The sequence below is a fragment of the Macaca mulatta genome, chromosome 17 (assembly GCF_049350105.2).
Source record: "Macaca mulatta isolate MMU2019108-1 chromosome 17, T2T-MMU8v2.0, whole genome shotgun sequence".
Classification (NCBI taxonomy): Eukaryota; Metazoa; Chordata; class Mammalia; order Primates; family Cercopithecidae; genus Macaca; species Macaca mulatta.
In genome coordinates this window covers 107411878-107425168 of record NC_133422.1, presented here as the reverse complement: position 1 = coordinate 107425168, position 13291 = coordinate 107411878, and the positions used below count along the sequence as shown (strand labels likewise).

Below are 13291 nucleotides of genomic sequence, written 5' to 3'. Positions count from 1 at the left end.
TTTCCCGTAACTCTTTGAAGTCATAGAACAGTATTATTATTTGTCTTCGTTTTCAGATGAGGAAAACGAGACCTTGAGAGACTCTTGTTTGAGGTCATACACCTCGGGAGTGATAAAAGTCACAGAGCTGCTTAGAGCAGCTCACAGGCAGTTATACAACAGGCTTTAACAGTTTAAAGTTGTATGTTTACATTATTTTAAGTGTTTCTATACGGACACATTTTGGTCTTTAAGAGTAATTTTATGTTCTCTGGCTTGTAAACCACCTGCTTGTTTTCTGTACTGGGCACTTTTGTATTTTTGTGCCTTGACTCTGAGTGATTTTATCATTTTGTTGTGTACTTCCATAAACCTAGATGGCGTGGCCTAGTACACACCACCGCTGTGTGGAGTAGCCTGTGGCTCCCAGGCTGCCAGGAGCAAGAGCAGCCCTTGTGTGGCCGCACTGAATGCTGTAGGCAACCGGAACACAATGGGAATTATTTGTTTCTAAACGTATCTAAACACCAAAAAGATGCAGTAAAAATACAGTATGAGAATCTGTAGGACCGCCATCTCAATGGTCATCTGTAGTTGACCAAAATGTTGTATAACACGTGACTATTTCTAAGTTAATTGCAGACAGAGGCACACCTCACCTAGGTGCTTCAGTTTCTGTTTCTTCAGTCTTTTGAGGTAAATTTACATGCAGCGAACTACCTACAGTAGTATCTGTCTGCTTGCTGTTGAGGTATAGGACAGTGAACTACCTACAATATTATCTGTCTGCTTGCTGTTGAGGTGTAGGACATGATTAACTACCTACAGTATTATCTGTCTGCTTACTGTTGAGGTGTAGGACATGGTTGTCAACCTGGAAACTTCCCTCATCCCTCATTTGGGGCAGGCCCTTTCTGCTGTCTGGATTTGTTCCCCGGTGGGTCACTTCCTGCCTTTCTGGTGACTTCATGTAAATGGACGCCCACAGTGTGTACTTTTTGTGTCTTCCTTGGTGGGACTCATCCTCTGTGTGTTTTACTGGTTTGTTTTGTTGTCCTGATGAGAAGGTATTTTTCCATTTTTCTTGTTTTTGTTTTTGTTTTTGTTTTTTGAGACGGAGTCATGCTCTGTCACCCAGGCTGAAATGCACTGGCCCAGGTTCAAGTGATTCTTCGGCCTCAGCCTCCTGAGTAGCCAGGATTACAGGCACGCGCCACCATGCCCTATTTTTCCATTTTTCAAAAATGGTTTATAACAGTTAACTTTTACACATTGTTGCTGCAAACGAGGCAGTTTTTAGCTGGTGATGTGGAGGGAGGATGTTACTCAAGTAGGTAATTGGGATTTTCCTGGTTTGCTTTTTCTTTCATTTTTACCCATCAGGTAAGACATCTTTTTCATAATGTTATTTTGTTTGATGAATATGACTTGATATGAATATGACTTGAGCTTTGGTACTTTATCTCAAGATATTAATTTGTTTAGGCAGTTTATTTTGTGAAATAAACATTTATTTGCTATGTAACTTAAAAAAAATTGTTTCCCCATAGCCGTGCTGGAATAGAGGACTCTAAGAAGTGGGGCATGCTGTTTCTGGTGAACCAGTTGTTCAAAATCTACTTCAAGGTGCGCTTCTGTTTGAATTCTGTCTGTCTTTCCAATTTTCCATTCTCCTTGTCCTCCCACATACCACATATGGTTAGCTGGCCTCCCTGGCGTTGCCTGCGAAATGGTCAAAACCGTATTCCTAGTCTTAATAGCGAACCTTTGTTGAATGCCTGCTAGGGGCAAGGCACTGTTCTGAATGTCTCCTGTTGACAACCAGCCCTCTGAGGTTAGCGCTCCCGGCCCCGGGGAGACGAAGGCACCTGCATGTGAAGCAGCTGGCCCGGCATGGTGAGCTTGGACTTGCAGTGCAGGCGGTTTCACTCCAGAGCCTTTTGTCTTCTGTGGTCATAATTAACTATGGAAAAGCAGGCATATAGATGGATAGATGGATACAAAAACCATTGCCACATAAAGTCAGTCAGGTGAAGAGCAGCCCATCATGTGTCAGCAGCTGGGCCTTGTGCCTTCTGTCCAGGGCTTTCCACTCCTGTAGAGCACCCCACCTTCCTGCCGGTGTTGCGTAGCGCAGGCTTCTGCAGGGCTGTGCCACCTGGAACGGCTTCCCAGAGCCTCCCAGGGTGAATGTCGTCTACAATGGCTGCTTTCTGTTTTGGTTTTTATTATTATATAAATAATTTTTGTGATATAATAGGTTTTGTAATTTGCATTTTGAGGAGACATGCATAGTAATTTGTTTTACCCGTTTTTGTTGTTTTTAAATATTTTAAATGGATTGTTATTCATTATAGATCAACAAACTCCATTTATGTAAACCCCTAATTAGAGCAATTGACAGCTCAAACCTGAAAGACGATTACAGCACTGCACAGAGAGTAACATACAAATACTACGTTGGACGCAAGGCCATGTTTGACAGTGACTTTAAGCAAGGTATGTTGCTAATCTCTTTTTTCCCAGTATTTTAAATAAGACGTTGCATTCTGAACAACTTTGAATAATATAGTTTCAGAGAACACAATTACTGTATTTTATTTTTAAGGGTAGAATATTTGTGTAAATACAGATCAACTTATATATACATATTTGACACCAAAGCTGATTAAATAAAGGGAAATTATATTGAAGGTTCTTAATCCACACTGGGTCTCTGAAGTGCATGCTGGAATCTCACAGGCATCGCAGACATCCTTTCTGAGTTCACTAAACATGACTGTTCTCGGAATAGAATGTAAATCATTGTTTTCTCTATTTGCCTTTTGACCTTGTAATAGATGCTGGTTATGTTGACATAGGAAATGGAGATTAGGACAACATTTAGTTCAGCGACTGACTTGAACCTACAAATCCCACATGGAATGACTTAGAAGCAGGGGATATGCCGTTGGACCTGGCGTCAGAGCTCACGTTTAAACAGCCTCGCGCAGTGTGTTGCTGCCACACCTGACATTATTGTATTAGTTTACGTTGGTAACTTTCTCAAGAACAAGAAACTAGTCCTTTCTTCTTTTTGTAATTTTTTATTGGCTGTCATGGCATCATTCTTTGTGATGTCTTCTGTTGTACTCAGACCAGACTTTAAACTCTTCTTCAGCTGTTTGCTGAGCACACAGCCCCAAGTACATGAAGCAACATAACTTTAGGCAATGCAAGATAAATAGTAGCCCTTTCATAAGGATGCTCTGGCTTTTTATTCTATGGGCTTGTATAGACTGACCATTTCCTTTCACAATTTTTACTGTATAGGCTTATATAGTCTGACTGTTGATTTCCTTTCATAGTTTTTAGTAGATCTAGGGCTTTTAAAGAAGGGCTTTTCTTACCTGTTCCTCTCTTTTTTTTTTTTCTCTTAATATGAAGCATAAAGGTAGAGAAGCTTTTAAATTCTGTTCTATTGGATTTTATTAAGATACTGATTTTTTTTTCTTCCGAGGATTCATTAGGTGGTATTTTTGAATACCTAACATAGCCAGAAATGATTATTAATATTGATGTGACATATTCATAGTTTCTGACATCTTTAGAGCTAAAAAGTTTATTTAAGTCTGTATCATCCAACCCTTTTGTTTGACTGTAAAAGAAATAGAAAGCCATTGAGAGTGTGATGTTCCGAGATTACTGAGCGATTCTGTGTCCTCAAAAAGCCAGCGCTGGCCATAGATCTTCTGCCTTGTAGCTCTCAGAGATGTTGTTTTCCATTTTACTGCCAGGAATTCCCGGAGCCCTGATTGTATTTAAGTGGATAAAATGTCTGCAGAGATTGTGGTGATTTTCTTCCCTGTGATTTTATATTATTTATGTAAGAGAATATTTGGAGTATCTCAGTTGTTGTATACTTTCATTAATTTATTAATTTCAGAGATTTATACCCCACTAGATATTTTTAACTCCAACCGAAATATATTATTTGATGCAAAATGACTAAGGTTCCCTCAAAGACAGCAGAAAAATCTCAGCTTGCATTAACTATTAGAAAATGCATTTTTTAGCTGGGTACAGTGGCCCACGCCTGAATCCTAGCACTTTGGGAGGCTGAGGCGGGTGGATCACAAGGTCAGGAGATCGAGACCATGGTGAAACCCCATCTCTACTAAAAATACAAAAAATTAGCTGGGCGCGGTAGCAGGCGCCTGTAGTCCCAGCTACTCAGGAGGCTGAGGCAGGAGAATGGCGTGAACCCGGGAGGCGGAGCTTGCATCGAGCCGAGATCGCACCACTGCACTCCAGCCTGGGTGACAGAGCGAGACTCCATCTCAAAAAAAAAAAAAAAAAAAGAAAGAAAAATGCATTTTTGTACATCCAGGAGAATTTGAGATTACCTCGGGCAGTAGCAAAGGTACACTTTTTAGAGGCTAGGTTGCAAAAGTCAAACTGGCAGCGGGTGGGATACTGCAGACTCTGAGTGAATCCTTGTTCCTTGGTCTCAGCCCCACAGGGCTCCTTGTGGGTCATGGCTTTGTAGTTTGGAAGCGACACTGGCCCCACAGCATTCACGCTCACTGTTCAAGACTGGATGTTTTTTGTGCCAATGTGGCCACACAGTTTAGGAGCAGAGGCAGTGTGTGGTCTCAGTGTGGGTTCCCTAGGCCTCAACCCAGACCCTAGGGCCTGTTGCTTCTGGTGACCCATTCTGCATAAGGGAGGGCCTCTGTAGCTCTGAGCATCTCTCTTCTCTTGTATTTGGGACTTAGTATCACTGTTCAGGAAGAACTTACATAAACAGGAACATCTTACTTTCCTAATTCTTGACCCAAACCCAGCCTTAGCAAAGCCTCTTCCCATCACCTCGGGAGAATGTGGAATCATTGTCCAGAAACCCCTGACGTTTCCTCTGCCTTCAGCTTTCCGGCCTCAGGACGAGGCTCAGCTGCTGCCTGTTCTGAGAGTTCCTCGTGCGGCTGAACTCTCCGCAGGCCTGTCATGTGCAGTTTGTAGGATTAATCTTGACAAGTAGAATTACTTTTGTATTTTGAAATCTATTAAATTCAAATCTGTTTTATATGAAATGGAATCCTTTTTTAAGATTGCTGTCAGGACAGAATTAATATACGTTAATAAGAATTTTTTAAAGCATGTGGTCATTTAAAATAGAAGATATATGATCACTAATTATATGTTAAGCTGGAGGATGGTGTTTCACTAAGTTATTTTCATTCTGTTGAATTATGAGTGATTAAAATGTATTGTGGAGGTACATTTTTAAATATGTCTTTACATTTTTCATGAATGTAGAAATCATCTGAGCAGGGTCAAACTTTTAAAATGTTATCATAATGGCTTGCCAGATGACCTTAGGCAAATCAGAATCTCTGTGAAAGTTAGTTTCTTCAGTTTTTCTCTGTTAAGTAGGACTTCCCAGGCAGTTCCTGTTGAATTTGGGGTTATAGATTTTACTTAAGGAAAGTCATTGATCACAGAAATGAAACTGGGCTGATATTTTTTGAGATAATAAAGGGAGGGGGCTTTTGCCTTTTAAATCAGGAGACGGTGGTAGAATATGGAGCAGGAAGGGGCCTGAAGCAGGTGCGTTGGTCTCACGCATGCTGGCTCTGCCTTCTTTGCAGCCGAGGAGTACCTGTCATTTGCCTTTGAGCATTGTCACCGTTCTAGTCAAAAGAACAAAAGGATGATTCTGATCTATTTGCTTCCAGTAAAAATGCTATTGGTGAGTGATTGTTACTCCCTGTTTATAGATCCTGGTGTTTTCACGAAGTTGACAGCTGATAGGCTTTTTAAAACCCAGCAGACAGTGGTTGATCACAGCCTGAGCTATGTAGGAGCACACCCCAGAATGAAGAAGGAACATGCACCGTGTGTGGCCGAAACCCAGAGCCTCATGCCTTACGCCTCCAGGTCCTTCTAGAAAAGCTTTCCCTGTGTCCTGTTTCCCTTTAAAGTATTTAGCTCTACAGTTTAATATTCATGTGACAAAATAAGTACCTATCATTTGTATTCCTCCCTTAAAACCTAAGTTAAAAGCAGTGGATTCACCGAGAAAGAAAAAATGTCATTTCAACCTCTCTCTGGGTATTTCATTTAGTTACTAAAATGTATTTTTGATACTTGAAATAACTGGCAAGTTAATTGACCGAGAAAAGCATTACACACAGCTGGCTAAAGCTTCTGTAATTCCGAATGGATTGTGATGGAGAAGTGCTGCTGTGGCCCTGCCCTCCCCACTTCTCACCCTGTTTAAGAGACAGCCAGTGTCAAATTCTTAGCTGATTCTTCTGGAAGCTACCTCCGTATTCCTAGATCACATGCTTATACTCACATTTCTTCAGTTATCACTCTCCTGTTGTAGAAATGCAAAGAAATGTGAGAAGGTCAAGATCAAGGTCACGTGTCATGGCGTGACGCACGTGTATTGCACCAGGTGTTCTGATTTCTAGACCAGTGTTGTTTTCCTAATGTACTGTGATGTGTTTCATCTGTGGACATCTAAGAAACTCAGGTTGCAATTTTCTTAAAACTTAATTCCTTGATATGAATGTTTATCAAAGACAATTTTGTCAAAAATGAAAGTGTTTTCATTCTGGAAAATTGACTCTGTCTTAGGGTCACATGCCCACTGTGGAGCTCCTGAAAAAGTATCACCTGATGCAGTTTGCGGAAGTAACCAGAGCTGTGAGGTAGAGTGTGCCGTCCTCTCTGTTTGGGGCTTTACAAGTGCAAGCCTGGTGAGAGTTGGCGTGGGAAGTAACCAGAGCTGTGGGGTAGAGTGTGCCGTCCTCTCTGTTTGGGGTTTTACAAGTGCAAGCCTGGTGAGAGTTGGCGTGCACGCTGTGTGAGAAACTCACCCTCCTTCTGACGCGTGTCCCCCCTCACCAGCGAGGGCAACCTGCTGCTGCTGCACGAGGCGCTGGCGAAGCACGAGGCCTTCTTCATTCGCTGTGGGATCTTCCTCATCCTGGAGAAGCTGAAGATCATCACCTACAGGAACCTCTTTAAGAAAGTGTAAGCGTTTCCCCAGCGCACTGGGCTCCCAGTGCGGCTCTCGGCAGAGCGGTCAGACGTCCAGGGCCGTTGCAGGCTAAGAAAGGAGGCTACCGTGTGGGCAGGGTCGTCATCTTTCTTCCGCTGTGTGGGATAAAATGAAGCCTCCGCCCACTGCCTGCTGGGGCCCTGCGCAGAGACACGTGAGTAGCACAAGCTGTGCCTCGGCTTCTGGGGGAGGTAAGCGGATTCTGTGTGAGAAGACGACCTGAGAACATCAGCCCTGAGAGCCGCGGTACCACGTTTCATCAGACCACATAGGACTCGCCACTCACTCCCCTCCCTTAGTCCTGACCAAGCAGCCCTCCCAGCCACTCCGCCTGTCACAAATGCAGACGCAGAGATCGTCATTCCTTTCCTCACATGTCTTTTGAGGCCTCGTCCCAGCAGGATCTCAGTTCAGTAAACTTCAGGCAAAGACCAACTTTGTACAGAGCTGTGGGTAGCACATCACAAAGAGTAGGGGCCGTATTTCGCTGAATCAGTGAGACACAGCCCGTTGTCAGGTGCTTCCTGATTTCAGGGAGATTAAAATGTGAAAAAAAGGCACCTTAGATTAATGAAATATTTAGAAAATAATTAAAAACTGTATTTGTACTAGTGACTTTTTTAAGATTGAAAAGTCAAATTAGATTTAATAGCTCTTTGAGAGTGTATTTTAGAGTTTAATAGGTGGGAATTTTTGTGCTCCTTTAGAACACTGGCTTATTAAAAGGTGCCTTTTCTTGGCTGCGGAGTGCTGCGTCCTGTCAGTAACCACAGTGCCCGTCTCCTCCCCTCTTCCAGGTATTTGTTACTGAAAACACACCAGCTGTCTCTGGATGCCTTTCTGGTCGCCTTGAAATTCATGCAGGTGGAGGACGTGGACATTGACGAAGTTCAGTGTATTCTGGCTAACTTGATATACATGGTGTGTGAGTCCTAGTTTTAATTTAAGCAGCTACTCACAGCAGGATTCAGACCAGAATTTGAAGCTTCAGTGTGGTGGTGTTAAAATTGTTAAAATATCTTTTGCTTTTATTGAAGGTATTTTTTTTGGTAGAACTAATTTTAGCCCAGGAAATACCATTCACCAGGACCTTAGGAGCATGAGGGGATGGATACTCTGTATGTTTGCATATTCTTTTTTTTTTTTTTTTTTTTTTTTTGAGACAGAGTCTCGCTCTGTCGCCCAGGCTGGAGTGCAGTGGCGCAATCTCGGCTCACTGCAAGCTCCGCCTCCCGGGTTCACGCCATTCTCCTGCCTCAGCCTCCCGAGTAGCTGGGACTACAGGCGCCCACAACCGCGCCCGGCTAATTTTTTGTATTTTTAGTAGAGACGGGGTTTCACCGTGGTCTCGATCTCCTGACCTTGTGATCCGCCCGCCTCGGCCTCCCAAAGTGCTGGGATTACAGGCGTGAGCCACCGCGCCCGGCCTGTTTGCATATTCTTTACCGGCGGTACATCCCTCGGTATCTGTTGAGTCTCTGAACCCCCTCGGATACCAAAATCCCCATGTGCTGCAGTCACTGATAGGATGTAGTATTTGCATATGAGCTATGCACATTCTCCTGTATACTTTAAATTATCTCTAGGTTACTTAAAATAGTGCACTGTAGATAGCTGTTATACTGTATTGTTTAGGGAATCACGGCAGGGAAGAGCATCTGTACATGTTCAATACAGATGCGTTTTTTTTTTTTTCCAAATATTTTCAGTCCACAGTTGGTTGGATTCACGGATGTGAAACCCACCATGGATATGGAGGGTCGATTGTATTTATTTTTATTCATTGTCCTCCCGCTGAACTGAACTGTGCCACTCTTGGGGAACAATGCCTAATGCCAAATTTATTAGATCACCCAGCATCTTGGACATGACTCAGATCCAGAAATGTAAACGAGCTCCTGCCTTTCTGTCCTGCAGGGCCACATCAAAGGCTATATATCGCATCAGCATCAGAAGCTGGTGGTCAGCAAGCAGAACCCATTTCCTCCGCTGTCCACGGTGTGCTGAGTGTGTCCGAAGCCCCGAGGACGGGTGAGCAGTTGTTTCTTTCTGTTCTGGTTGTGCCGATGAGACCGGTCTGGTACTGCGACAAGGCTCCCTGAAGCCGGAACTCTGGGAGGCGCTTCTCCCTGGGATGCCGAGGCTGAGATTCTCAGCACACCCGAGTCAGTCTCTTCCGTTTGTAACTAATTTCAGCCTGATGAAAACCTGGAATTCCTTTTTCACAAAACTCGGCTGGTTCTGGAGTCTTTGTGAAACTTCTTTGAAGGAGGCTTTGCGTGAAGGCAGCTCCGGCTCACTTTTCCTAAGTGTGGTTCCTGAAGGCTGTCTTTGTAACTTTTTGTAGTTCTTTGTATAAAAAGGGTATTCTGAATTTATACACATGGCATGTTCTTCATTATATCTTCCAGGATACATCTATTTTTATATATTAAATTTGAATATGTTATCAAAATGCTTGGTTAACTTAAGGCATCTTTTTAAAAGCAGAATTTAATTTGATTTAAATTTTCCAGATTTTATAGCTTGCCTGTATGGATGCTCCTCAATTTATGATGGGGTTACATCCCAATAAACTTACTTTATTTACCTTTGCTTTGTTGGTTGAAAAAAAACACATTACTTTTAAAAAACCATCTTAAGTTGAAAATGCATTTGAATACACCTGCTACTAAACAGTATGGCTTACTCTAGCCTGCCTTAACATACCCAGAAACCTCCACTTAGGCAAAATCAAACACGAAGCCGACCTTATTTTATAATAAAGTGTAGATGCCACGCGTGGTGGCTCACGCCCGTAATCCCAACACTTTGGGAGGCCAAGGCGGGCAGATCACCTGAGGTCAAGAGTTGGAGACCAGCCTGACTAACACGGAGAAACCCTGTCTCTACTAAAAATACAAAATTAGGCGGGCGTGGTGGTGCATACCTGTAATTCCAGCTACTCAGGAGGCTGAGGCAGGAGAATCGCTTGAACCTGGGAGGCAGAGGTAGGCAGAAGTTGCAGTGAGCTGAGATCACGCTGTTGCACTCCAGCCTGGGCAACAAGAGTGAAACTCTGTCTCAAAAAAATAAATAAAAATAAAAGTGTAAATATCTCGTGTAGCTTACCGAGTGCTGCACGGAGAGTGGAACCGAAGGGCTGTGTGGACGCTGAGGCATGGCTGCCCCTGAGTGCGTCCCTTTGGCACCATGGTGAGGTTGACAGTTGCTAAGTCGGGCCACTCACATTGGGCTATTGGGCTGCCATCACAAAATACCACAGGCTGGGCAGCTTAGGCAACAGGAATGTATTTCCTCACAGTTCTAGAGGCTGCAGGTCTGACTGGGATGGGGTTACCAGCATGGTTGGCTTCTGGGGAGGACTGTCTTCTGAGCTGCGCACTCAGGAATATGGTGGTATTCTTGCTGTGCTAGAGATGGTACAGACAGAGATGACTCTCTCTTTTCTTTTTTTTTTTTTTTTGAGACAGGGCCTCGCTCTGTCGCCCAGGCTGGAGTGCGGTGGTGCAGTCAGTGCTTACTACAGCCTCAACCTCTGGGGCTCAAGTGGTCTTCCCTCCTCAGCCGCCTGAGTAGCTGGGACCACAGGTGCATGCCACCACACCCAACTAATTTTTTTAGTTTTTGTAGAGACAGGGTCTTGCTAATGTTGCACAGGCTGGTCTGGAACACCTGGGCTAAAGCAATTCTTCCGCCTCGGCCTCCCAAAGTGCTGGGATGACAGGCATGTGCTACCACACCTGGCTCTCTTCCTCTTATAAGGCCACAGTTCTGTTGGGTTAGGACCTCACCCTTATGACCGCATTTAGCCTTAGTTACCTCCTGAAGACCTTACCTCCAGATACAGTCACGTTGGGGGTTAGTACTTCAACGTAAGAAATTTGGGAGGACACAGTTTAGTCCCCAGCACTGCCATTTTTCAGAGTGTGCACATTTCCCTGTTTATGACAAATTTACTAAAGAAGAACACACAAACCATATTAGCTCATCTTTGCAAAGTTACTGCATTTGAAAGCTGCTTGTGCAAGGAGAAGCTATGCTACAAAGTGTGAATCCCTCTTTCTGTCTCTCTGGGCTTCACAGTGCAGGACTCACTTTGTGTGGCTCCTTCCTCAGGTTCCCCTGGATGCAGGAACTGCCCCAGGGCTTCAGCGGCACTCCTTAGCTCGCTCCTACATCTGCAGGTCTACAGTTTCTTCGGGGCTGGGCGGGGAAGTTTGTGGGCTCTTCTGGGGCCTGAATGGGCCCCTCTGAAGGTGACTCATTCCCATGTATCAGCCCTGGGCTCTCACCTGGGGCTCAGCAGGGCTATGGGTGGGCTCCCCTGTTTCTTTCCACACTCAGGGAGCTGGATTCTGGGAGCGCAGATCCCAGCAGAGCCAGGGAAGCCAGATCTCTTGTATGCCCTGCTCTCTCTTAAGTCACACCCGGATTCCAGCCGTGGACTGCCGCGCACACACATGAACTGCAGGAGGGCAAGCGCCTGTGCCTGTGGACTTCATGCCAAGGATCCTCTTGACCTACAGAGCTGCTCCCCATGAGCAGCAAGGTCCTCAGCGCTGGCAGTCGTGACAAGTGCCTCCTACGTCCTGTGGGGCAGACACGGAGCGAACTCATGTCGGTGAAGGCTTTGGGTGCTGCGTCTGTTTTCTAGCTACTCATGTGTCCAGTGGGGCCCTGTTCTCTTTCAGTGTTGGGTAAGGAAATCTGATCTTCCCTGCTGCTCAGCATGGGCCTTGAACATCCTTCAACTTTTGATTTAAGTGATTTTCTTACAGTAATTTGAATATTGGAATTTCTACTGACATACCTGAATTTCATTCTGGATTTAATAGCGGTAGAAAGTTCAGGTTTGTCAACATTTCTGGGTAACATATTGAACCATCCATAGTGACACCTAAAGTCAAGGACTGATACTTTAAGGTAATTGGATGGTTATTCTTAGCAATGAAAGAAACAACCTCAGTGTAGGTGTCCTTACATTTACCTCTTGGTGTTCAGGCCTGTGTCAGTTTGTTCTCACACTGCTATAAAGAACTGCCCGAGACTGGGTAATTTGTAAAGGAGAGAGATTTAATGGACTCACAGTTCCACATGACCAGCGGGGCGGGCACAGGAAACTTACAATCATGGCAGAAGGGGAGGCGAGCGTGGGGAAAACTGCCACTTTTAAAACCATCAGCGCCCATTGGACTGCCCCACTATCACCAGAACAGCATGGGGGAGCCGCCCCATGATCCAGTCACTTCTTGACACCTGGGGATTACAGTTCGAGATGAAATTTGGGTGGAGACACAGAGCCAAAACATATCAAGGCCTATGTCCAGCATGGCAGCATTCAAGTTCATGGGTGTCCATGTGGGCATATATCAGTGTGTTTGCATGGATTCAGATGTTGGACTTAATCTCTGCCCAAGTGTAAACTTGTTTGGTCCTTTTAAAACATCATCACAGGCTGGACGTGGTGGCTCACATTTATGACCCCAGCACTTTGGGAGGCTGAGGCCAGTTAGATTGCTTGAGCCCTGGAGTTCGAGACCAGCCTGGGCAATATGGCAAAATCCATCTCTGCAGAAAATACAGAAATGAGCTGGGCATGGTGGTGGCACCTGTAGTCGAGGCTGTGGTGGGAGCGTCAGTTGAGCCCAGGAAGTCGAGCCCACAATGAGCTAGGATCGTGCCCTGCACTCCAGCCTTGGGTGACAGACAGAGACCCTGTCTCAAAAAACAAGGAAAACAGAGTCATAGCTAGCTTCCCTTTTCTTGAGTTTTATTGTTTTGTTAGATTTGTTTATGGTGCGGTTTCTAAGCGTGTCATTAAACACCAGTAGAGTAGTTCTTTCATTTCGAAGGCCCCTCATGTCTGCTGACAGTCTTGGCCTGTAGCTTTCTCTGATTGTCCCTGATTTCACAGATTTCACCATTATGCAGGGAGGGTCTTCGTATGCTTTGCCTCTGCCCAGCTGTGTTTGAAATAGTTTTCTTTTCTTTTTTTTTTTTTCCTGAGATGGAGTCTTGCTCTATTGCCCAGGCTGGAGTGCAATGGCATGATCTCGGTTCGCTGCAACCTCTGCCTGCCCGGTTCAAGTGATTCTCCTGCCTCAGCCTCCTGAGTAGCTGGGATTACAGGCGTGAGCCACCACACTTGGCAATTTTTTTGTTTTGTTTTGTATTTTTAGTAGAGACAGAGTTTCACCATGTTGGTCAGACTGGTCTCGAACTCCTGACCTCGTGATCCACCCGCGTCAGCCTCCCAAA

The 13291-nt window shown here is 44.7% G+C and overlaps 1 protein-coding gene across 9 annotated transcripts in view; it reads left to right on the top strand.

The window, feature by feature from the left end:
• The window catches only part of PCID2 (PCI domain containing 2), a 51902-nt gene that overhangs the window by 28017 nt on the left and 10594 nt on the right, over nucleotides 1–13291 (top strand). For 4 of the 9 annotated variants that reach the window (XM_077974096.1, XM_077974102.1, XM_077974100.1 and 1 more), the window contains 7 exons: nucleotides 1530–1605; nucleotides 2337–2478; nucleotides 5610–5710; nucleotides 6604–6677; nucleotides 6877–7002; nucleotides 7828–7951; nucleotides 8948–9620. In XM_077974096.1, coding sequence (XP_077830222.1) covers nucleotides 1530–1605; nucleotides 2337–2478; nucleotides 5610–5710; nucleotides 6604–6677; nucleotides 6877–7002; nucleotides 7828–7951; nucleotides 8948–9037 — 733 coding nt within the window. In that variant the 3' untranslated portion in view covers nucleotides 9038–9620. Of the gene's footprint in view, nucleotides 1–1529; nucleotides 1606–2336; nucleotides 2479–5609; nucleotides 5711–6603; nucleotides 6678–6876; nucleotides 7003–7827; nucleotides 7956–8947; nucleotides 9621–11377; nucleotides 11841–13291 lie in introns of those variants that run through there. The other 5 variants (XR_013407781.1, XM_077974098.1, XM_077974097.1 and 2 more) reach the window with 3 other exon arrangements.